This window comes from Camelus bactrianus, chromosome 12 (genome assembly GCF_048773025.1).
Source record: "Camelus bactrianus isolate YW-2024 breed Bactrian camel chromosome 12, ASM4877302v1, whole genome shotgun sequence".
Classification (NCBI taxonomy): domain Eukaryota; kingdom Metazoa; phylum Chordata; class Mammalia; order Artiodactyla; family Camelidae; genus Camelus; species Camelus bactrianus.
The window spans coordinates 65,810,791-65,832,857 of record NC_133550.1 but is presented as its reverse complement, the minus strand read 5'-3'; the positions used below and the strand labels follow the sequence as shown (position 1 = coordinate 65,832,857).

The following is a 22,067-nucleotide window of genomic DNA, read 5'->3' as shown; positions in this document are numbered from 1 at the left end:
GGCGCCGTTTTTAGAATTTAAAGGAGGTTTATTCTTTTCAACTTTTTTCTCATGTGGCTAATTACGTATTCCCTGAAATATTACTTTGAGAGACACCAGGTGTGTTAGGCAGAATAATGGTCCCCTAAAGACGTCCGCTTTCTAATTCCTGGAGCCTGTGAATATGTTATGTAATATAACCGGGGGGACTAAGACTGCAGATATTAAAATAAGAGCAGCCTGGACTGTCCAGGTGGGCTCAGTGTCACCATAGGGGCCAAAAAGATGGTACCGAGAGGCAAGTATTCAGAGGGTACAGGAAGATGCTACGCTGCTGGCTCTGAAAATAAAGCAAAGGCCCAGGCCAAGGAACGTGGGCGCCTCTGGAAGCTGGAAAAGGCTGGGAAACAGGTCCTCCCTGGGAGCCTCCAGGAGGAGTGCAGCCCTGCTGACGCCGGGTTTCCGCTCTGGGCTGGGTTAGGCCGCTAGGCCTGTGGTTCACTCGTCTTTATTAACACCAATGTCAGCTTCAGTGTCCCTAACGTTACACTGGACTCTCTCTTCCACAGCACTCACACACACTTAGGTGACACTGTGACGGCTGCACCCGCCAACACAGTCCCTCAGCATCGAGCTGGAGCCCATGTGCCTAGAACCAGCAGGCCTGCGTCTCTGAGTCTCCCCCAGGGCTCTGCCAATCACTTCTGACACGTGGGACCCAACACTGAGACCGGGGGAGTCCAGGACGACGAGGCGTTTGCAGACCCTCTGACAGGACCCCCACTGGGCGGTACGCATGAAAGAACGCAGGAGACTCGAGCTCTGGCCCCCTGTACACTCCACGTGGTCCTCAGGAAAAGCCGCATGGGACACCCTGCCTGGGGAAAGCTAACCACACCCACGTTGCAGCTCAGTATCTGTCTTTAAAATTTATTGACTTGGCTTCCCACAAGGACCGCAGTCAAGGATCACGTGAAATGTGTTTATTTGGAGAGAAAGTGTGTGGCACCGACTGACTCACTGCTGCCCGAGCTCCAGGGCTTCCTCTGGAGGGACGGGAGGACGCTCAGCATCAGTTACAGGAACCTTATCCCAGCTCCGAACTGGACGCCGTCACAAATCCTACAAAAAAAAATTATGTTTTAAGGCAGGAAACCAATCCTGTGTTCTGCTCTGCCCGCCCCGTCCGTCCACAGTTCCATAAACTTGAGCCTCCGGGAAGACAGTCTGGGAGGCCCGGCCGCTTCCCTCTCTGCTGTTAACCACCAGCCTCCAGAGAATGGAAAACGGGAATGAGATGGAGACGATGGAGACGTGAACCCCCTTTCCTGCCCCCTCTTCAATTCCTCTGTGTGCCCCCAGTCCCGACCCAACTGGTGACAAGAGAAAAGGGCTTCAGAGAGAAATAGTTATGAACAACAGAGCCCCGGGGGGGGGGGCAAGCTTTGTGTTTCTCTCTAAGGCTATCAGGCAAGAGGGGAGTCGTGCGGTCCCTTCTGAGAGAGCAGAGCAGTGATGAGAGATGTGGCCATGGAAGGGCACCCGGCAAAGCACAGCGCCCAGGAGGGCCGGGCGCGGTGGGAGGACAGAGAGGATGGACGGGAGGGCACTGGGAGGAAGCACGGCAGCGAGCGGGGAGGCGGAGAGGAGGGAGCGGGGGGACGGTGGAGCTCGGGGCAGCCCCGACCTCGAAGGGTCCCAGGGGCTTACGGCGATGGCAGTGCTCAGCCCACAGGGTTTCCCTGACCGCTCTTTACAGCCTGCTCTGACCCAGGAAAGGCTGCAAACAGGTGATGTGGCTGCGACACTTGCTGGCCGCGGATGCTCCATAGGTTCTGTTCCCTGTGCTGTCGGGACCGGCTGACAGACCACTGAGCCCATTTCCAGATGCACGAACGGGCAGAGCAGTGAGAACAGGACAGCGGTCACACAGCAGGAGCAGCCGAGCAGGACTCTGGACCAGACGCATGTGCGCCCGCGGGCCCTGCCGCCTCAGCTGCGAGGGAGGATGCGCAGCTACGGGTCCTCCTGCCTCCCCGACGGCCTGGTGCACACCCCGGATGCACTCAGGGTGAGACTCGCCGCCACGGCGTGGGCCCCTGTGTTCTGAGATTCCACAGCGAGGCTGGCGTACCACCGCCAGGCCCAGACTGCCCCACGGCGTGGAGGATGGACTCCCACAGTCGCCCAAGGCAACGCGACCCACCTGCTGGCTGTGCTCGGGGGCAGGACCAGTGCTGCACACAGAACAAAGGGCCTAACCCGGGGGCCTAGACACCAGGAAGCAGACGCTTCAGGGAAAAACCACAGTCCTAATCCCAACCAGCAGCTGACGGAGCGTTTGTGGAACGTGGCGTCTTCACAAGTTGTGGGCAGTTTCTAGAAAAACTGGACAAGAATGGCTCCTTCCTTCAGAGGAAAGCTGGTATTTCTGTTGTCATAACACCTGTGCCCTAACCCAATCTCCAGATTTACAGCCTATGAAAACTGGCAGCAAGTTGTTCTTTTTCAACCTGAATGAGCGAGGGATCAAAATATCTCATCAATTAACAGATTCAAGACAGAATCGTTACTGCTGCTCCTGCCCTCCCGCAGGGTCAAGGGTGCTCATTAACCAGCTGCATCAGCAGAAGCCGTCCAACTGCAAGGGACAGACGCAGTCCCCGCGATCCTGAGCAGACCTCACCCTGCCCTTAAAAGGCAAAGATCCGCCGTCAAAACTGCGACTGTGTTTGTATTACTTAGTGCGACTCAGATCTGAACAACCGGCTTTTACACCTTACACGGTCAGGTCATCAAAGTGCTCTATGCCTGCATTCACCATTAAGAAAACAATCTGAAAATGAGCTACAAGAAAAGTAAGTCAAGCCCTGGGCTTACAAGACTCAGAAACAAGCAGGGTGCTAGTAGGGGCTCGTCCACTCGAACTGCGAACGGATCAAGCAGCTGTACGAGCACAGGCTTATGACCAGAGGCATATACGCGCGGCACAGGGGAAAGGCCCACTGCGGATACCCCGAATGGCACCACGGGGGCAGCCACAGGACGCGGGGCACCCAGCCAGCCTCGCCAGAAGCCCATCTTCCTGTCTTGACCGCCGTGCCCGCGTTCTTGTGGCTCCACACAGCAGGCACCTCAAAACAGCACCCCGTCCCCCCCTCCCACCGCCTGCCGTGGGCAGCCCTGGCTGTGTGAGTGCAGCGCGGCCCTGGAGGCCTCCCTGCCTGCATTGCCCCACCTCTGGCTCCACACCACCAGAGGGTGTTGACGAAGGTCACGCCAGGGCCCGGGCCCCCAGCTGCTGCTACGTGTTCAGCGCCCTGCACATGGCCCCCAGCACTGGGAGCAACGCTTCTTCAACAGGCTCCCACCTCGCACCCAGCCGTCACTCGGGGAATGGGCGCCAGCCTCAGCATGGGGAAGTCAGCGCAGAAGAGGGCCAGGACTCGGAGACCTCAGGGTGTGCCCAAAGGGAAAAGGCCAGAGAGTCTGGAAGGCAGAGCCAGGAAGGGGACAGGATTGAGCCTTAGGCTCCACCTGGCATTCAAGGGCCACCCCACTCCTCACTTCTGCACCTGTGGAAGTGTCAGCTGGTACCTGCTGGCATCTCATGTGTCCACACCTTGGCTCCAGCTGTTCAGTGGCCTGGAAGGCTCTCCCCTCCAAGTCCCTAGTGGTTCTTCCAGAAGCTTCAGCTCAGGTGTCACCTCCTCCAGGAGGCCCTCTCACGCCCACCCCAGCCACCATGATCCTCTTCCCCGTCTTTCTCCGTTACTAGCCATGAGCTGCCCTCCCAGGGAGCCACCTTAGTCATTAGGGATCTCCAGGGACCACACTCAGTAAGACACAGAGCGACAGACCGCTCCTGGACCCCAGAGACAACGGTGCCACCAAGCACATCAGGTAGAAAACTCAGCAAACATTTCAGACCCGTTGCCACTTCTGTAAAGGTCTGAAACCCTAACTATAGAGTGACGGCATTAACTGAGCGGGGGAGGGGGTATCTACGGATGAACTGAACGCACATAACTCCCATCCTGCTAGTCGCCTAATTTTAGAAATGAAGATTAAGCGCTGGCGACATCACTCAAACGTCACAAAATTCCAATTTGGATGCTAAGACTTCAAACAAAGCCTCACACTGAGCGAAGGGCGCGCCCCGTGCAGGACGCCGCACACGGGGAGCATCTGCTGCAGCCACCTCGGTCCCAGAGCTGCCGCCGCCGGGGGAACGCGCCTCCTTATGCTCTGGTCTTTAAATACCGTACGCACAGCAAGCTTCCTCCTCCCGGGAGAAACCACGTTTGAAATTAATGTCTGAAACACGCTTTTCAGAGGTAACCTGAGGGGAGCGAGGCAGAGCGGGAAGGTGAAGCGGGAGGCTCGGAGGGCAGCACCGCTGATTCCGGGAGCACACTGACACCCAGCGGCCGCCGGCGGCACTGCAGCCACACGCGGCCGCAACGCGGGGTGGCCGCGCCCCACCTTCCCGTCTGAAGGGCAGGAGGCCCAGAACTGGCAGGAGGCAGGACCCGAGGATCACACAGCCAGGGAGGGACAGGGCGGGGGCCAGCCGCGCAGCCCCACCCACAGGCCAGCCAGGCCAGTCGCAGCTGCCTCAAGGCCAGTCCAGGGACCCCGGTCACTCCTCGGGGCTGATGGTCAGTCATGGTGAAACAGACACTAAGGCTGCGGCTGAAAACCTGCAGGCGCTGCCAGGCTTCTCTGTCATTACACACGTTTATCACGTACTGACTTGTATAATATGGACTAACATTAAACACGGTTAATCCACACCAATGGATCGTCACGGAAACAGCAATGTATTCTCTGAGACAGAGAAGTTGGTACAGAACTGAAGTTTGAACGAGGACACAAGCAAGAAGAGGGTGATTCTTGTCTTTCTGCGGTCGATGCCCGAGGTGAGGGTGACTGCAGCCTCCCCACGCCCTGTCCTGCAGGGAGCGGTGGGGAGCTGGGCTCTGGTCCACCTGTGCTCTGGTGCAGAGGACAGAGCTCACACTCCGGCCTCAACGGGCAGGCCCTCCCCACCCCGGAGCTGCCGCTGACCGACGGCTGACACTTCCCAGTCTCGGTTTCCTCATCCGGCAAAAGCCGTGCTTAGCTTGGTGCCTCCCACAAGGTAAGCATCAGTAAGTACCAGTGATCGATCACCTTCCTGCCCCAAATGTTCTAATTGCTCTCAGAAGAGACGTGGAGCTGGTCAGACGCTCCCCACCCCTGGCTCTCTGCCAGGATTCCACTAGCACCTGGTCGTTAAGCCAAGGAGCCTTAAGTCCATACCTCTGGTGGGAATATGGCTTTACAGAAAGCAACCTGCAAAATTAGCTTTATTTACCAAAAACATTTGAAGAATCTCTGCTGTTACCTAATGCAAAACCCTCTTCTAGAAAAAAGTGCCCAGCCCTGAAATCAGGACACAACACCCCATCTACAGCATGTCTCAAACACAGTCAGCCAGGTGCCAGCCATACTGTGACACCACAGAGGCAAGGGGGCACGGTCTGCTTCCTACGTAAACAGGCGGCCGGGCTGAGCGCACCAGGAGCAGGAACAACACGAGAAATAACCAGCCTTGCTGACTACACGCCAGGCACTGCTCTATGAGCAGTGCATGTGTTCATGCATTTAGTCCTCAAACCTGCAAAGTAATCACTACCAATAGTGCCCATTCTCCGGACGTGAAAACGGAGACCCAGAGAGGTTAAGTAACTTACCCCAGGCCACACGCCCAGAGAGCAGACAAGCTGGACTCCAGCGCACACTCAGCCTGTGCAACCAGACCCTTCTCAGCATGTGCTCTGCGCCGAGCACAAGGTGTGGAGGGGGATTAACAGTCTACGGAGCAGCTGCGAGCTGAGGGTGCCCCAACACCACGAGGGAGGCACGGCAGCCCCAGCCCAAAGCACCTTCTGGCGAGAGCGGAGAGCAGACCACCATCCAGGCGGCCTGCAGGTCTGGACGACAGACACCGAACTGCACCTGAGAACTAACGCTTTGTTAAAAGCTTTCTAATGTGCTCCTTTCAAAACGCCATCACCCACCAGGCTGAAGGAGACAGTGGGAGTAAAGCTGCAGAGCATTTCCTTAAACCAGGACAAACCACAGCTTCATGCTTGAAACCTGGGCTGTGACTCAGCACCGTGGCTGACTGTAGACAGAACACCCAAAAGAAAAAAAAGTAGCCTAGAGCGCTGAGATGGGTGAGCATGAAAACAGGAACACAAGGTCATGGGCGGCATGTCTGTGTCCCCCAGGCCCTCTGTGCGGAAGCACTCAACGCCCACCCCCGCCAGGTGACAGTATCTGGAGGTGGGGCCTTTGGGAGGCCATTATGGCACCTGAGATGAGGTGCCTCATTCAAGATGGGGCCCGCGTGGTGGGATGAGTGTCTTCATAAGAGACACCACAGAGCCTGCTCTCTCTCTGCCAAGTAAGGACACAGAGGGAAGGTGCCATCTGCAGACCAGGCAGAGGACCCTTCATCAGGGCCCAGATCTGCCGGCGCCCTGACCCGGGGCTTCCCGGCCTCCAGACGTGAGGCGGAAACGCCTGCCGGGAAGGCCCCGGACTGTGGGGCTGTCACACTCGCCGGGCCGACCGCGTGTACTACTGAGGACAGCACTTCGGACTTCTTAAAAGTTCTACAACACATACCGAATAATTCAAGAACAAAATCAACTTCCATAAATATAAATGGCCTTATACCATGTTCATCCATGTAATACCCAGCAAACCTTGTTCAGTAAAATGACTGGTGGAGAAAGGCCAAGAGGGCGGGTGCAAACCACTGCAGGGAGCAGCCTGGGGAGCACGGCCTCTGCGGCGGGAGCCTCTGTGCCCACCCCGACCTCCGAGCTCCTGGCTGCTGTCACCGCCCGCAACATCTCTCTCTGCCCTCAGCGCAGGGTCAGCGACGCCAGCGGCCGCCGCCAGCCAGGCCGGGAGAGGAGCTCCTGCTCCTTGGGCACGAGTGCCCACAGTGTGAGGCGGGGGACCGGGACACAGCACATTTTCCCTCACACTGGATGGGGAGAAATCCAACAGAGAAAAACACGGGTGTTTTCATTCTTCTGCTAACGATTCAATTTTCCCTGAAGTCTTGAGTCTTAAAGGCCACTGGTGAGATATTAACTAACGTCCAAAACAAAGTACCGTGACAAGAAAGAGCCATGGACCAGTGGAGAGGAACGCCTGCACCCACCTGTCGCCCCCCTGCACGCCCATGGGGACGCAGTAATTCAGCTCCAGCCGCGCGATGTTGCCGAGCCTGAGGACGATCCCGGCACCGTAAGACCAGCGGATGCACTCCGCCAGCTTCCGAATGTGAGCTTTGGGGCCCTCCCCTGAAAAGCGAGAAGAGGGACGTGAGCTACGGCACGTGGCCCCTGCTGCCCTCGGGTAAGTCCTGCCTCCCTCCCCGCTGTGTGGCCTCCGGTGATTTCTCAAGCCAGGCCTAGACAGTCGAGGAGAATGAATGAAGTGAGACAGGGCCAAAGCCAAGCGGGCTGGAGGCCGCACTTCCTCCCCATTCTCATGGCTGGCACATTCTGCTCCCTTTGCCTCGAATGGCATTTCCCCGGCCGCTGACCACCCGGGAAGCCCTACTCCAGGCCCTGGTTTCCAGACCCCTCCCCACGCCCTCCTAGCTGGACGCACCTGTGACTCTTGGGCCCTGAGCACCCAGACAAGGGACCAGTTCGCGCTCAGCTCTGGGGCCTTAATGACTGGCACAGAGTAGGGGCTCGAGCAAGTCTGCTCAATAAATAGACTTTTAATGTAAGACAGCACTAGATGATTTTTCCCGCTTTTTTCATTCATTCAGCCAACACCTTTACTCTGGGCACTGCATCAGGGGTGTGGGAGCCACGGAGGGCGCAGCCCCTGCACTTTAGATGACGTAATCTGAGTGAGGCGCGGACACCTGCCGTGCCCCGCACTCTCACACGGGCTGCCCGCGCCGCGGGGCTGCCCCGCGGTCCCGGCTTTACCGTAGTTGAGGTTGCACAGGTTTCCCGCGTTGAGGAAAAAGTGTGTTCTGAACAGCTCTCCGAAGCCGCCCTGGCCCGGTCGGAAAGGCAACGGGGTGTACAGGTGCAGGCCGCCGGCCCAGTACGCCTCTCCGCCCAGGTAGTCTCCTAGGTGAGCAAGGAGTGCAGATCAGAACGAGGTCACAGGCTCAAAATCACACTGATGTGCCACCATTTTCACGAGCGAGACGCGTGCTGTGCCCACCGCACTCCGTGCCCGCGTCTGCGAGCAGCTGCTCTTCTAACTCCTGCTGGCCTCATTTCAAACCATCTTTCTAAAATGATCTTCTTCTCCTGCTTTTATAATTTGCTTTAACTGAAAAAAAAAAAAAAAAGCTAGTGTGTAATTAGGAAAGAATGAAATCAGGAATTTATCGTATCTGTAACATGCTCGGAATAAAATAAGTAAACTCTTGCAAACCACTTCTTCCACAGCTGCGGGTGACCAGTCACTGTCACTTGGCAAAGAAATGCATTATTTTGCAAATGTTAAGACCACGATACAGAGACACAAGGTACACAAAGTGCCTCTGCAGTTCCTGGAAACGGCTGTACAGAACCAGGAAGAATCTGCTACCCACCCACTGCACAAGGAAGCCGTCCTAGCTCGGCTCTATAAAGACGCTCATTTTTAAAGATTCAGGACCACTTGCGGGTTTTTTTTTTTTTTTTTTTTTTGGACAAAGGTTACCTTTGCCAAAATTCAAGACTATCCACTGAGAGCACACATATGTGTTATTTCTAAAAATGTTCCTATCCATTCCATTTTAACTACAAAGAGCCTCAACATTAAAGCAACAACAACAACAAAAAAATGTGTATACTTTGCTACAAAAGACTCTTTATAAAGTGTCTTAGTCTCCTTTAATACAAAATGACAGACCATGAAAGAGAAAAATATGGGTTGCCTCCAAGATCAGCCTCAAGGAATGAGCTGCTTATTTGCTTAAAGACTCCAGCACCTCCTCCGTCCCTATTGATACTAAAGCTCCAGAGGAAACAAAGACTGAACAGGTAACAGGAGGTCAGCCAGGTCTGCCTTCCTTTCCCAGCAAGTGTCGCTCTCTTTTCTTAAATAACCTATTTTACTTTAATCACAAAAGTAATATACTCATTGTGGGAAATCTGATAAATACATAGAAGCAGGAAAAAAAGGAAATTCTCCTTTAATTCCAGCATTCTGAGATAACCAGCTAACACCCTGGTGTTCTTTTGTCCAGTGAATTGTAACGAATAATAAGAAAATAAAATGTGAGTCATTTTATCCTGGCTTTTTGTTTGTTTAATATACTGTAAGCACTTCCCTCTAATACTTTGTATTCTTTGAAAATGTGATCTTGATGCCTGAATAATCACTTATATGTGCTGTAATATAATGACCTATCCTTTGACTGCTGCCATATTGGTGCTGAACTTGACAGTGGACGTGAAGAGGTGATGGGCTTCCTTGCACACACACATTTTAAACAGTCTTGAAGTAAAACACACACAAAGTACATACACCTAAGTGTATACGGCTCAGTGACTCCACACACGGAGCACAGCCTATAGTGACCACCTAGACTGAGAAACAGACACGTGCAGCCCCCAGAAGGCCCTGTTCTCCTTTGTAATCACAACCTACCACTCAGGCCAAGTGCAGCTGGCGTCCGACGGCACAGACCATCTCACCATGTCTACAAATCACACGGATGGAATCACACAGCATGCACCCTCTGGGTCTGGCTTTTTTTTAGGGGGTGGGGGGCACGTTTCCAATGCTCATTCGTGCCATCCAGCCAGAGGCTCTAACTTGTTCATCCTCACTGCTGTGTAATATTCCACAGTGTGAAGATAGTTTGGGACTATTATTTTCAATAGTCCTTGCTCATATGTTTTAGGCTTTTGATACAAATTGTCAAACTGCATTCACGAGAAGTTACAGCAATTTACGTTCTTCCCATGGAATCTTACCAATGGCCTTTTATTAAGGAATTTATGTTTTAACTTTCAAGCAAATTAAATCAGATTCCAAAACTTTCACAGTCACTAAAAGAAACTGTTACTTTTCAAAAAAAAGAGAGAGACACATACTACTAAATCACTCTAAAAGAACATGCATCCATTTAAATGATGTTTTTAAAGATTCTAATACATGTGGAGATCCTCTGACAAAATGTCAAGTATTAGAGACAGTTCCAGAAACAGGAATTCTCACTCACTGCTGGGGGAGAGTATGAGTGAGACAAACTTTCCAGAGACCAATATGAAAACTGAAGAATCTCAAAACCCTTTGATCTAGCGAGTCCGCATCTGGAGCTTTATGTTATAAAGTAAAACTTACAGACGAACACAGAGATTCAGTTAGGCTATTTGCTGGCACATTGTTATATAATTCTAAGGGAAAAAGAACCAGTCTAAACGTCTGAATCTTGGGGTCTGGTCTATAAAGACTGCAGTAAGGTGGGAGGATGAAGCAAGCAGCCATGAAAGATCACCAGGCTTTTGTCTTTCTGATTTACTGCTGCTGGGAATGCAAAATGCTAGAGCTATTTTGGAAGACAATCTGGCAGTTCCTTACAAAGCTAAACATAGTTCTACCATACAATCCAGCGATTGGGCTCCTTGATATTTACCCAAATGAGCTGAAACCTTATGTCCAAATAAAAAACTGCACATAGATGTTTATGTCAGCTTTACTCGTAATTGCCAAAGACTGGGAGTCCTGCAGGCAAGCTGTCCTTCAGTAGGTAAGTGGATAAACAACCTGTGGTACAGCCACACAGTGGAATATTATTCGGTGATAAAAACACGTGAGCAATCAAGCTATAAAAAAATACGGAGGATCAAATCACTAGGTTGTACAACTGAAACTAATGTAATATTGTAAATCACTTATATTCAAATTTTTAAATGTTTATATGTAAAAACAAAAATCTAAAAAATACATTATAAAGAAAAAAGACATGGGAGAACCTTAAGTGCATACTGCTTAGTCAAGAAGGCCAGTCAGAAAAGGGCACATACCGCATGATTCCAATTATATGCCATTCCGGAAAAGGCAGAACTATGGAGATAGTAAAGGTCAGTGGTTGCCAGGAAGTAAGGAGGGAGAAGGGAGGGAGGAATGAAGAGGTGGATGGAGCGTGGTGAATTTTTAGGGCGGTGAAACCCTTCTGCGGGGTACTGTAATGGTAGATACACGCCACTGTGCGCTTGTCAAAGCCCATGAAACGAGGCCACACAAAGCGAGCCCTAATGTGGACATGGGACCTAGTCAGCAATCACACATCAGCGCTGGCTCTCAGCTCTAACAAGGGCCCCACAGGATCGCGAGATGCCACCGACAAAGGGTGCTATGGGCAGGAGCAGCGGAGCACTGCACTTTGTGCCCAAGTTTTCCGTTCACCTAAAACGGCTCTCAAAAATAAAGCCCATTACACAGCAGGTGTAGCCAATGTTTTAGAATAAGTATAAATGGAACAGAATCTTTTAAGAATCGTGACCCACGGAAAAATTTGTTGTAAAAATTGTTGTGCGTCTAAAACTTACAGAGTATTGTAAATCATCTATACCTCAATAAACAAACTTAATGGAAACTTGCAGAAAATTTGGAAAGTGCAGAAATGCATTTTAAAAGACGTACTAAAATTATTCGTAATTCTCATCACCCAGATAAAACCATAATTAACATTGTGCTGTACTTCCTCCAGGTCTTCTTATTGAAATGCGTGCTTATCGTAATATTAAAGTTATCGCATCATATTTCAAAAAAAAATTTTAAGTCCCATTAATTTAAAAAAATCATGGCTTGTCAATAAGACGAATTAAGCAGCCATTAAAAACAGTAAAGTACTTGTTCGTATGAAAGTCTTTTTGTACGTCGTTACTGCGGGGTGGCGGGAGGACCAGGTCAGAACACAGCACGTCCACACAGCACGCATGTGTGGGCATGTGTGTTTAAATAGGACGCTCACACGTGTCAGCTCTGGGCAACGGGACCAGAGGCCACGGTCGTGAACCTTTGCTTAGTTCTGTTCTCTCGTTTTCTATCATTTCCTCCACAGACGCCTTTCCTGGCCTGCTGTGTGGTGGATGCTGTGTCGGGTGCCAGTTCCACTGGTACATGTGAACATCTACTGTTGTGGCAGTTTAAACACACATATGCTTTCAAAAATGAGATGCCACCGTCAGCTCAGTTTTTCCAGTTTGGCGTACATATCGTGGGGACAACAGACCTTCGCTCTGCGGCCCGACGCTGTGCATGCTGAAGCCCCGCACGCTCGTGGGTCCCCCGAGGTAGAATCTGCAAGAGGAGGTGGATGTCAGAGGACAGCCGGCAGGGACAATCGACATCAGGAGGCACACGTGCGTCCTGCCTCGTCCGCAACTTTCCCCGTGCTGAATCATTCATGAATTTGGAAGATGCCCGGGAGTGTGCTGAGTTTCATAAAAATCCAAACTTCTAACCTAACCCAAATCTAAACATCTAAAGAAACACTTCAAACTTCAAGGCTCAGATAAAGACCCTCAAGGGGACGGTCTGCTGTAAAGGAATCGTCCCTGTTTGTAAGAGTTCACTAAGCTGCTCCTTTTCAAAACAGCCTCCTACGTGCTCACAATAATTAAGGTAAAACTTAAGTTACTTAAGTTTAAAAAGAAGAGGGACACAAATTATGTAACAGTATGATCCGAACTTTACAAATAGAGGAAAATACTAGAAAGAAAGAGACCAAAACAGAAGTACTGTAATTTTACATTTTTTTTAGTATTTTCTATAGTGATTTTTAATTAGGAGAAAAGTATATACTAAAAAATTTTTAATGAACTCCCTTGTGTTTCTTAATGAACTGGGTTATCATACTCTTTTAAACTATATCTGAGTAAAATGAAAAGCATGAATTAAAAAATTACTAGAAATCCCGTCCACTTTCTATAAAATCTAACAGCTTTCATTAGAACCCAGCTGTAGACCCTGGTAATTACTAAACAATGAATTAAAATGACCAGAGAAGCTGTGCCCGATCTTCCCACCACGTCTGCCATGGGGGCGACAGCAGCACTGGCCCCGCGGCCCCACCAACGTCCCTGGGTCTGGAGCAGCACAAAGGGAACAGTGCACTGTTCCTCTGATTGTCCCCCTGGATAAAAGCCTTTGTGAATTTATTCATTGGAACTTGAGTTTAAAAGTCTATAAATGTGTTTTTACTATTTGGGATTTCTAAGCAAAGCCTTTCTGAATACCCTATTAACATTCATTACAAAAACAAAGAGCAAGGTCCATTTACTTTTTTTTTTTAATGATAAATTCCATACATTTTTTTGGAAGAATTAAAATGATCCAGGAAGCACAAAAAGTGAAAAAGTTCTTCCTCGCCCTTCATCTGCCCACTGTGTCCCCGCCCCCAAGGGCTGACCGCTGTCACTGGTTTGGTGGCTGACTTTCCAGACCCTCGGTGTGGTGGCTGCAAACACACACACACACACACATTCCCCTGACCAGACAGCAGGCAACTGAACACACTTCCATGTACACTTCCACTTACGGACATCATCTCGTCCTTTTAAACAATTACACAGTCTCTTTAGAACAGCTGTGTTTGAATTTAATCATTTTCCTAGAGGCAGTTTTAGAATTTCTGCGACTACCAATAATGCTACTGATGGACATCCTTTTCTATAAATCCTTGTTCTCTCAGGAATGTATTTCTGTACATTAGATTCACGGAGGTGAAAATGTTAGGCTCCAGAATTTGGAGTTAAAAAAATTTTTTCTACTTCCAAACTGCCATCTGAAAAGGGTAAAACAACACTTTAACTAATGCAAGATGAAAGAGTTCCTCGGCTCCAAGGTAACCGTCAGTATTTCTATTAAGAGCAACCGATAATAAGCAACAGGTACAACTTCACACACTGCCGGCGGGAGCCGAAGCCGCCAGGAGCTTCCTGACAGGCAGGCTCCAGCACTGCTCTTTACGAGCCTTCAAAATGCTCTTATTCTTTTGAGATAGTGATTCCACACTGAGGAGTCGCTCCTCAGAAAATAAAATGAACAAAAATTATTCACAAGTTTATGTTCTTCACAGGGTTACTTATATGCAAATAATGAAGCATTAAAACGCTGCTTATGAAAAATTTCCCATGATTTGATGAATGATTTACTCTATAATTTTTAGAAAGCAGAGGACACAAAACTGTATGCAAAACACAGTGTATCAACCATATAGATGTGTGCATAAACTTATGTGCACACACACACATACACCTGCACAAGGAAACCGAGTAAGAGGAAACAGTTGACCCGTGAGCAAGGCAGGTCTGACCTGCACAGGTCCTCCCGTACACGGGTATTTTGCAACAGCAAATACTACAGTGCTGCACGGTCGGTGCTTGGCTTAATCTGCGGATGTGAAGGAACCGTGGGTGCAGAGGGCCGACTGTAAATTATACTCGGATGAACCCCCCAGGGTCGTTCAGGAGTCACTGTAGTCCCAAATGCTAACTCTGCTTATCACTGAGCAGGACTGTTCTACTTTCTAAAATGTTTCTCTATTTTTATATTTCTACAACATCTATGAACTGTATTCTTTCATACTCAGAAGAGAATAGAAAACTGTTAATATAATAAAGTGAGTTAACTCTACCTCTCCCCCAAAAGGCAAAAAAATATTAACTATGAGATATACTGGGTATTCTGAAATGAGCTTAAACACAAAAACTACATTAAAATTTGAAATATCTGCTTTCCTCAATAGTTAAACTTCTCTAAAATATCTTGAAAGGAAACCAACCAGAAAGACCCAAAGGAAACCGTCCGCAAACTACCCAGTCCTCCCCTGTTACTTACCTATCGGCAATACTTGATGGCTTATCACCCATGGGTACCAACATTCCACCCCAGAGAGACGCTGAGAAAACCTATGGAAATATAAACAAACAATCGTTTTACTCCAGCGTTGCTTCCATTCCAATGAGCGTCGGCAGACAGAAGCCGCACTGAGACCTGGTCGCTGGCCCCGGGCCCAGCCCCTGGGGCGCGCCGAGCCCTGGGCGGGGGCACGCGGGCTGCAGGAGGGGACACCTGGCTCGTGCACTAGAAGAGCTACAGGTCAAGGAGTTTTGTGGATACTTTTTATAACTTGCAACTTCAAATGTCAAATAAAGACATACTGAACACAAGTGAAAAACAAGCCCAAACCCTAAGCAGGGCCTGGCTCCTGCCCCCACGCAGGGCAGCAACCTCGTCTCCCCCAGGCCCAGCGGGACCAGCCGTGGTCCCGGACAAGTGATTCTGCAGCTGCCCAGGTCTCTTTGGCTGAGCCGCAAAGCACAAGGGGGCTGAGGACCCAGGCGTCGCAGGAAAGGCAGGCTCAGGGTACACTGTTCCTGCCATTAAGAAGTGCGAAGAGACAAACTGCCCACCCAGTCCTGAGGGACAGAGCCCTGTCTCTCACAGGTCAGGGGCAGTGACCTAACCCTCGGTCAGGGATCCAACCTCCACGCCCACGTAATCCACACACAAGCCCGACCCCGTGATGCCTTACAGCACGAAGAGGCTCCCTGGGGCCTCACCCCGGGCCCTCGTCACGTCCCCTGCCCCACGTCTCCTGAGCACCCCCCACACTCTTCCCCTTCCTGCCGTCTCTCGGACTTGCAAATTCCCATGCCCTTCGAAGCTACTCAGATACCTCTTTTTTAGAAGCTTCAGTAGGAAGGACAACAGACGAAAACTGGGACAGAGTGGGCAGAGCAGGCCCAATGGACACTATTCTGAGAAATCCAAGTCCTTGTTCAACCACATGACAGATGCTACAGATCAAAGGCCCCGGGCGCTCTGGGGGCAGCTCCCCTCCCGACTGAGAGCCCCCGGTTACCCCGGCACCCGTCCTCCATCCCCCTCCGCCTGCCTGCCAGTCACAACCCAGGGCGCAGACCTAACAAGGGGGCAATAACAGAGCTGACTACCCACCTGAGACAACCCCACTGTGCCTCATGTCCCCAGGGACCTCAGGACCACAAGCGCCCAAGGCTCCCAGTCAACCCCCCACCTACGTCTTCCCACCGGCTCCCTCTCGCACCAGCCCCCCAAATCTTTGACACCAGCAGGACCTACAAACGGCCCCCTCATTCCCTCCTGCCCGTGCTCCCTCCTTACCCAGGCCCACCACTAAAACTCACTGACTTGTGTCCACCTCACCTGGCAACACCCGAGGCCAGGTCAACTCCAGCCCTCCGCTTCCCAAGCTGAACCTGAGCAGCTCCGCATGGCAGGAGACGCCATCGTGGGCAGGCAGACGGGGCTCACTTCCAATCGCTCTAAGTGCTAGGGGCCTCAGAGATGCCTCCCCTGACTGTCTCAGCTAAGATGCACCCCTTCTGGTCCCTCTCTAGCCCTTTACTCTGCTGTGCTGTTCATCACATCACTTATCACCACCTGCTAAGCTACATATAGATCTATTGCTTGCGGGTCACCCTTCACCAGAACGTAAGAGCAGGAACTGTGTTTTATTTACTGAGGCATTCTTAGTGCCCAGTGCCTGGCAGCTTGTACACCTGCAAGGAGGGAAGGATGGAGGGGTGGGAGGAAAAGAAGGCTGAGAAGGAGAAACAAGTGTGGAAGGAGAAGGCAGTAATAACGGAGTCGAATGACGAGGGGGTCAGTGCAGTGCAGGAGGCACAGAAGGGGACCAGAGAGAGGCCCCTGGCAGCCTCCGGAAGAGCAGCGGAGGGGAAAGGCAGGAACCGAACTCACAGTGCACCAAGTCCAGGACTGACTGGAAGCAGTGACAGGGGACTTTTAAATTATACGTGTGTACCATTTCATTAAAACTCACTCCTCCCCAGAGTTTGTTTTGTTTTTTTAAGAGCAGATTGATTGATTGATTGATTGGTTGGTTGGTTGATTTAATGGGGGACGGCGGGTTTGTTTACTTATTTTAATGGAGGCACTGGGGATTGAACCCAGGACCTCATGCACGCTAAGCACGCGCTCCGTGACTGCGCTGTACCCTCCCCCGGCACCCCCTACTTTAAGGTAGCTAAGGGCACAGGCAGCAGCAGGGGTGTGGAGAGCGGTGCTGGGAAGACTGGAGAAGAAGCACCATGTCTCCCAGGCCGGGGCCCCACTGCCCCAGTCAGAACCCAGCCACCTCTTCCTCATGTCCTGAGGGAATTAGAAGGAACTAAACCAAACTGGGTTAAAAAGATTAAACGAAGACATTCCTGGAAGTACCCAGAGCCCTGAAGACCTAGCGCAGTAAGATGCAGACTCCGAGCTTCCAGGGAAGCAGCATCGGGAGGTAAAGCAGGTGGCCCCCTCGGTCCCCCAGACACATTCTCTTGACGGACCTGAGCTGATAAATGGGGAAGGGGCTCTGCCGTGGCACTGCGTCAGACGACTGACAGACGACGCTTAAAGAGACTAATCATCACTTCTCCCCAGAGGATCCTCAATTCTGGCTGAGGTTAAAAGATCGAGCACTTCAGTTTCAAGCATTAGTGTTCCGACTTCCTGTTTAGTGCTGGCATATTCAAGAACTGAGACCTTCCAATAAGATTCCAAAAACGAGGGGCATAAACACAGGTGACTGTATTCTGGCTAAATACTCACCGAATCAAATATGAGTTGTTTATTCAACTGAAGCTCAAAGTCCTCTTTTAGGAAGCTCACGTCCCCTCCAGTGTAGCCTGCCAGCTCCTGTGGGAAGAATCCTCAGGTCAAATGGAGCAAACAGACTCACTACAGAGGTTACTAAATGTCACTGCAATTAGGACTCAGTTTTGCTGTTTTGGATTTTGGGAAAGGCAACAGACTACTTCCATCTCCGAGAAACTAAATACGAGTTGTTCTAGATGGTACCAGGGGACTGACAGAGACACAGAGTCATCAAACTCATCAAGTAACTGCAGACAGTTATTCCTTATTATATGTGAGAGAAATACACTGGCAAGACCAACATTTTATTACAGAGCTTGCAAAGGATGCCACGGCTTGTTTGGCCTAATCAGTGTTTGGGAAAAAAATTAGCCAACCTTTTACACTTTGGCATATTTCATATGAAAATCTGATTTCGAGCTGGTCCTCTGAAGCTGAGGATCCAGCCAACAGAGCAATCAGTGCCCCCCTCCCCATGGCCGGCTTCTCCCCCCGAGGTCACCTGCCGGGCCTGCAGGCACAGGGGCTACAGTGCCTGCCTTGAGCTGTTCTTCAAGGGGAACCAAAGGAATCACTCACACCAACTCCTAACTTTCCTCCCGGCCTACCGAGCGACACCGTCACAGAGGCCAGAGCCCTATCCCCACTCTGTGCTCTGCGAAGGCAAAGCCCGAGCTACAGGGAGCAATTCCAGGGCTGGGAACCCGGAGAGTGGACGCACACCTTTGCAAGCCATTCTAGAGAGATTTTTACAATTAAAGGAAAACGTTCAGTGTTAAAACAAGACTACTGTGTGTGACGCCCCATCCCTCCAGGGCCGCCAGGCCTGCGGTGGGCATGGGCGAAGGATCACTACCTGGTTAACTTTCAGCAAAGCGCCTCTTCTTGGTAGGATGGAGGAGTTCCGAGAGTCGATGACCATTGCGTGCTGAAAGAAATTTGGACTTGGAGGTATTTGCACTTCAGACAGGACTATATAATAACAACAGATGCTCCCTGGGCACTAACTCTAGCCTAGCGCTTGCTAAGCACTCTCAAACTCTTGACGAAAACCCTGCGTTGTGAGCGAGGGAACTGAGAGTGGGAGAAACAATTCACGTCCGTTAGGAGGGAGACGCCGCCCCCGACACCCGGTTTGTTCACTCAGGGAGCGCGACACCCAACCCGAGTCAGCTCAGCCAGCTTTCAGCTAGAACGCCAAAGCCAGCTCTTATCACATCGTTTCCCGCTACCATGATGTTACTCAGGAAAAGTGACATGAGGTCGCGTCTGGAAATTCACAAAGTGACCAGGAGGCACCGCGTTGGCCGCCCAAGCCGTGACACCTCTCAGTCCCTCCCGGTGTCGGCGGAGACCAGTCTCCCGCATGCGGCAGGAGCTACGCACCTCCCGGGGCGGGAGCCCTTACCGAGAGCGACGACTTCAGCGAGTGCCCGCTCTCCTTGCGGACAGCGAACGCCGCCGTCCTGGAGAGGCAGCCCAGCTCGCGCCACACGCCCTCCCACTTGACGGTGTGGCTGGTCCTCCACACGGGGAGCTGCAAGGGCACATGGAGACCGTCAGCCTTGGCGGCCATGCAGGCGGGGGTCGTCCCAAGTCAGGTCTCGGGGCGGGGTGTGATTAAATCTCTAACTGACCCGAAGCCTAAGACACATTTGTTTCAGTGATGGCCGGGAGAGAGGAAGAGAAGAGGGAATTGGGGAAGGGGGGGACGGAGGGAGGCAGGCGGGGAGGCGGGAGAAAGGCGGGGTCAGCTGGGATCAGAGGGAAGCTGCGCGGCAGGGGGCCAGGAGACGGGGCCACTGGTCTGAAAGCGGCACGCAACCCCTCGCAGACCCGCTGTCTCTCCCGTCTCTGAGCTCACCCGACACAGGCCCCACCTGGTTGTCTGCCGCCAGGCTGGGTGGCCCACATGCCCCACATCAGCTCCCGGAAAAGGGCAGTAAGACAAGGTTACGGCCGAGTGACGAGCTTCCTTCCGCAGGCAGAGGCCTGAAGCAAGTGGCTCTGGGTCCGGGCAAGTGGGACCTGCCTCCTGGCCTGAACCCTCCCCCCGAGAACAGGCCAGCCCATCTTAGATTTCCATCTCAGAGAAAGGACCAGGTTGCTTTTGAACAGTGAACGACATTATCTGGTGTCTCAGGAAGCACAAGCGTGATGCAACTCTTACAAGGGAGCCAGGGCATGTCACAGTCTCCTGAGTGAGCCCCACGCTGGGCATGTTCTATAGCCCTCAGGCCTGCAAGAGAACTGACGGCCCAGACCCCCCAGCTGGCTTTCAGGGTGAGAACCTGGGGGCACTCATCTCAGCACGATTACCTGTCAGGCCCCCACAAGGCTCCGAGCTGGGCCCCGGGGAAGCAGATGGTGGGAAAGCAGCCCTGTGCACCTGCCATCTCTGCCCTGAGGGCCACCAGAGGTTCAGCTATTCTCCCAGATGCCCACGGAGGGGGCAGAGCTGACCTAAATTACCTCTTCCTTTCCTATAAGGCGCCTCTTAACAAGAGAAACCCTGTTCTCAGAGCAGACACATTCTACATCTCTGGATTCCCACCAGGAGGATGAGGCAGGGACCAGGCGGCACCACTTTGCTTGCACAGTCAGCCCCTACTTTGTGCAGACACCAAGGACACAGGTGAGAAGGATGCAGTCCCTTCCTCCAGCACCTCTGCTCTCACAGCAGGGCTGGCCCCTTGCCCCCCGCCCCGGGCCTATCCCAGCACTCCTGACGTCTCTCATCTCTATGCTGTGTGGACAAACGAGGTGTTTCTACTCTGCTAGCGTCTGCTCTTTAAAAATGGCTTAGGAGACAGAGGTAAAAGGGACACGGGGGAGAGAGCTGGGGAGAAACCGCCCACCCTGCTGGTGGCCACTGTGAGCTGCGGCACGGCGGGGCTGAAGAGAACGTCCGCCAGGTGCTGGTGTCCGCACCCCTGCACAGGGCGGAGGGTCTGAGGGCTACTCCCTGCACACAGGGAAGGGTGGCACACGGTGAGGTGACAGTGGGCACACGTGCCTGTGCCTGAGCTGTGTCCTCCTGGGCTACCTCAGAGCGCTCGGAGCTTTCGTGACTTTGGGCTGCGAGGGTGCGCAGGGTGAGTGGCTGTAGTGTCTCAAGGGCCCAGAGGGCGCCGAGCACACAGCGGGAGGCAGGCCCAGGCAGGCACTCGGGGCTCTCAGACCAGAATCACTGGGAGGGGAGGAGGATCGGGCAGAAACACTCTCCTGCCCCCATTCCTGGAGATGCTGATTCAGCAGGTCAGGCAGAGTCAGGAATCTGCAGGTGAGGCCAAGGCTGCCGGTCTGGAGACCACACTTGGGAGCTTACTTTTATATGGCATTGTGTCTCAAGGTCTTTCCTCATTAACTAAAGCCTAGAACAGGAGAGGGAGCAGGGATGAATGCAGAAAGGAAGGCAAAAAGAGCAGGGTTCACCATAAAGCCTAAAAGTGGTCAAGTGATAGTAATTCCATGCGTCTCATCCTGCTAGAAGGAAACTTAGGCGTAAACCAACACTGAAAGCGTTCGGTAACCTAAAGTAACCTTCAATGGCTACCTGCAGCGATCGATCTTAGCACAGACGAGGAAGGGCAAACAGGTGGCGTTACAGGAAGTCAGGAGCAGGGAAGAAATCCGACCGGGTCAGAGGAGCTGCCACGGTGGAGGTTAGTCACTCTCCGGCCCTGGCAATGTGCCCTTGGCCAGTGAAGAGGCGCCCAGCGGGGACCGCTGACAGGAGGACGGAGAGCAGAGGGTGACCCGGCAACCGTGCCTGCAGCTCCAAGCATCCGACCAGCCAAGTCTGTGCGCTCCCAGCCCGGCCCCTCCTTCTGTCTTTGGGAATCAGTTAAATGGGCTCTTCGTTCTCGCTCAAGTGCACGCACGGAATGACTGCAAAGCCACTTACGCTGTACTCGGCGGATATCCCTCTGTCTGTCTCCCGGAGTGAGCTCCAAGGGAACTGCCCAGTCACTTTATACAAGTTCACAGAGAAACTAGGAGACAAGGGGACAGAGCTTGAAAAGCTGGAGCGGTGATTGTAACCTGCACACATTTAAATCAACAGATTTAAACACACTTCTGGGGCTCATCTTCACGAGGAAATCTACAGCACGCTGTGACACTATACAAGCGTCACCTGATTCTGCCAAGTTTCTTTTCACAAACAAGACATCTACTTTAACTTTTAAACCAGGCCACTGAACTCAATGAGCTGCATGGCTGCCTACTTTCTTTCGAAGTTTCCGGGCTGCGGTTTGAAGAAGGACAGGCCGTACGAAGTTTCTTTGGTTCCATAGGAAAACTGAAAAGTCACCTTTTCTGCACGGCCTAGAAGATTAGGGAGTTTGAGGCCAAGGACCTGGGAGGAAAGGAAAAACGGCAGTGGTTTAAACGGAAGGAAC

General features: G+C 52.0%; 1 protein-coding gene across 1 annotated transcript in view; it reads right to left on the bottom strand.

Annotated features, from left to right (window-relative positions):
* Window positions 1–947: 947 nt before the first annotated feature.
* The window catches only part of SAMM50 (SAMM50 sorting and assembly machinery component), a 30,775-nt gene continuing 9,655 nt past the window's right edge, over window positions 948–22,067 (bottom strand). Inside the window, exons 6-15 of the mRNA XM_010960179.3 lie at window positions 21,894–22,024; window positions 21,572–21,659; window positions 19,073–19,201; window positions 18,521–18,592; window positions 17,620–17,706; window positions 14,857–14,927; window positions 12,248–12,315; window positions 7,992–8,138; window positions 7,205–7,346; window positions 948–1,101 (exon numbers count right to left, since the gene is read on the bottom strand). Of these exons, the coding sequence (XP_010958481.1) occupies window positions 1,056–1,101; window positions 7,205–7,346; window positions 7,992–8,138; window positions 12,248–12,315; window positions 14,857–14,927; window positions 17,620–17,706; window positions 18,521–18,592; window positions 19,073–19,201; window positions 21,572–21,659; window positions 21,894–22,024 (981 nt within the window). The 3' untranslated portion in view covers window positions 948–1,055. The remainder of the gene's footprint in view (window positions 1,102–7,204; window positions 7,347–7,991; window positions 8,139–12,247; window positions 12,316–14,856; window positions 14,928–17,619; window positions 17,707–18,520; window positions 18,593–19,072; window positions 19,202–21,571; window positions 21,660–21,893; window positions 22,025–22,067) is intronic.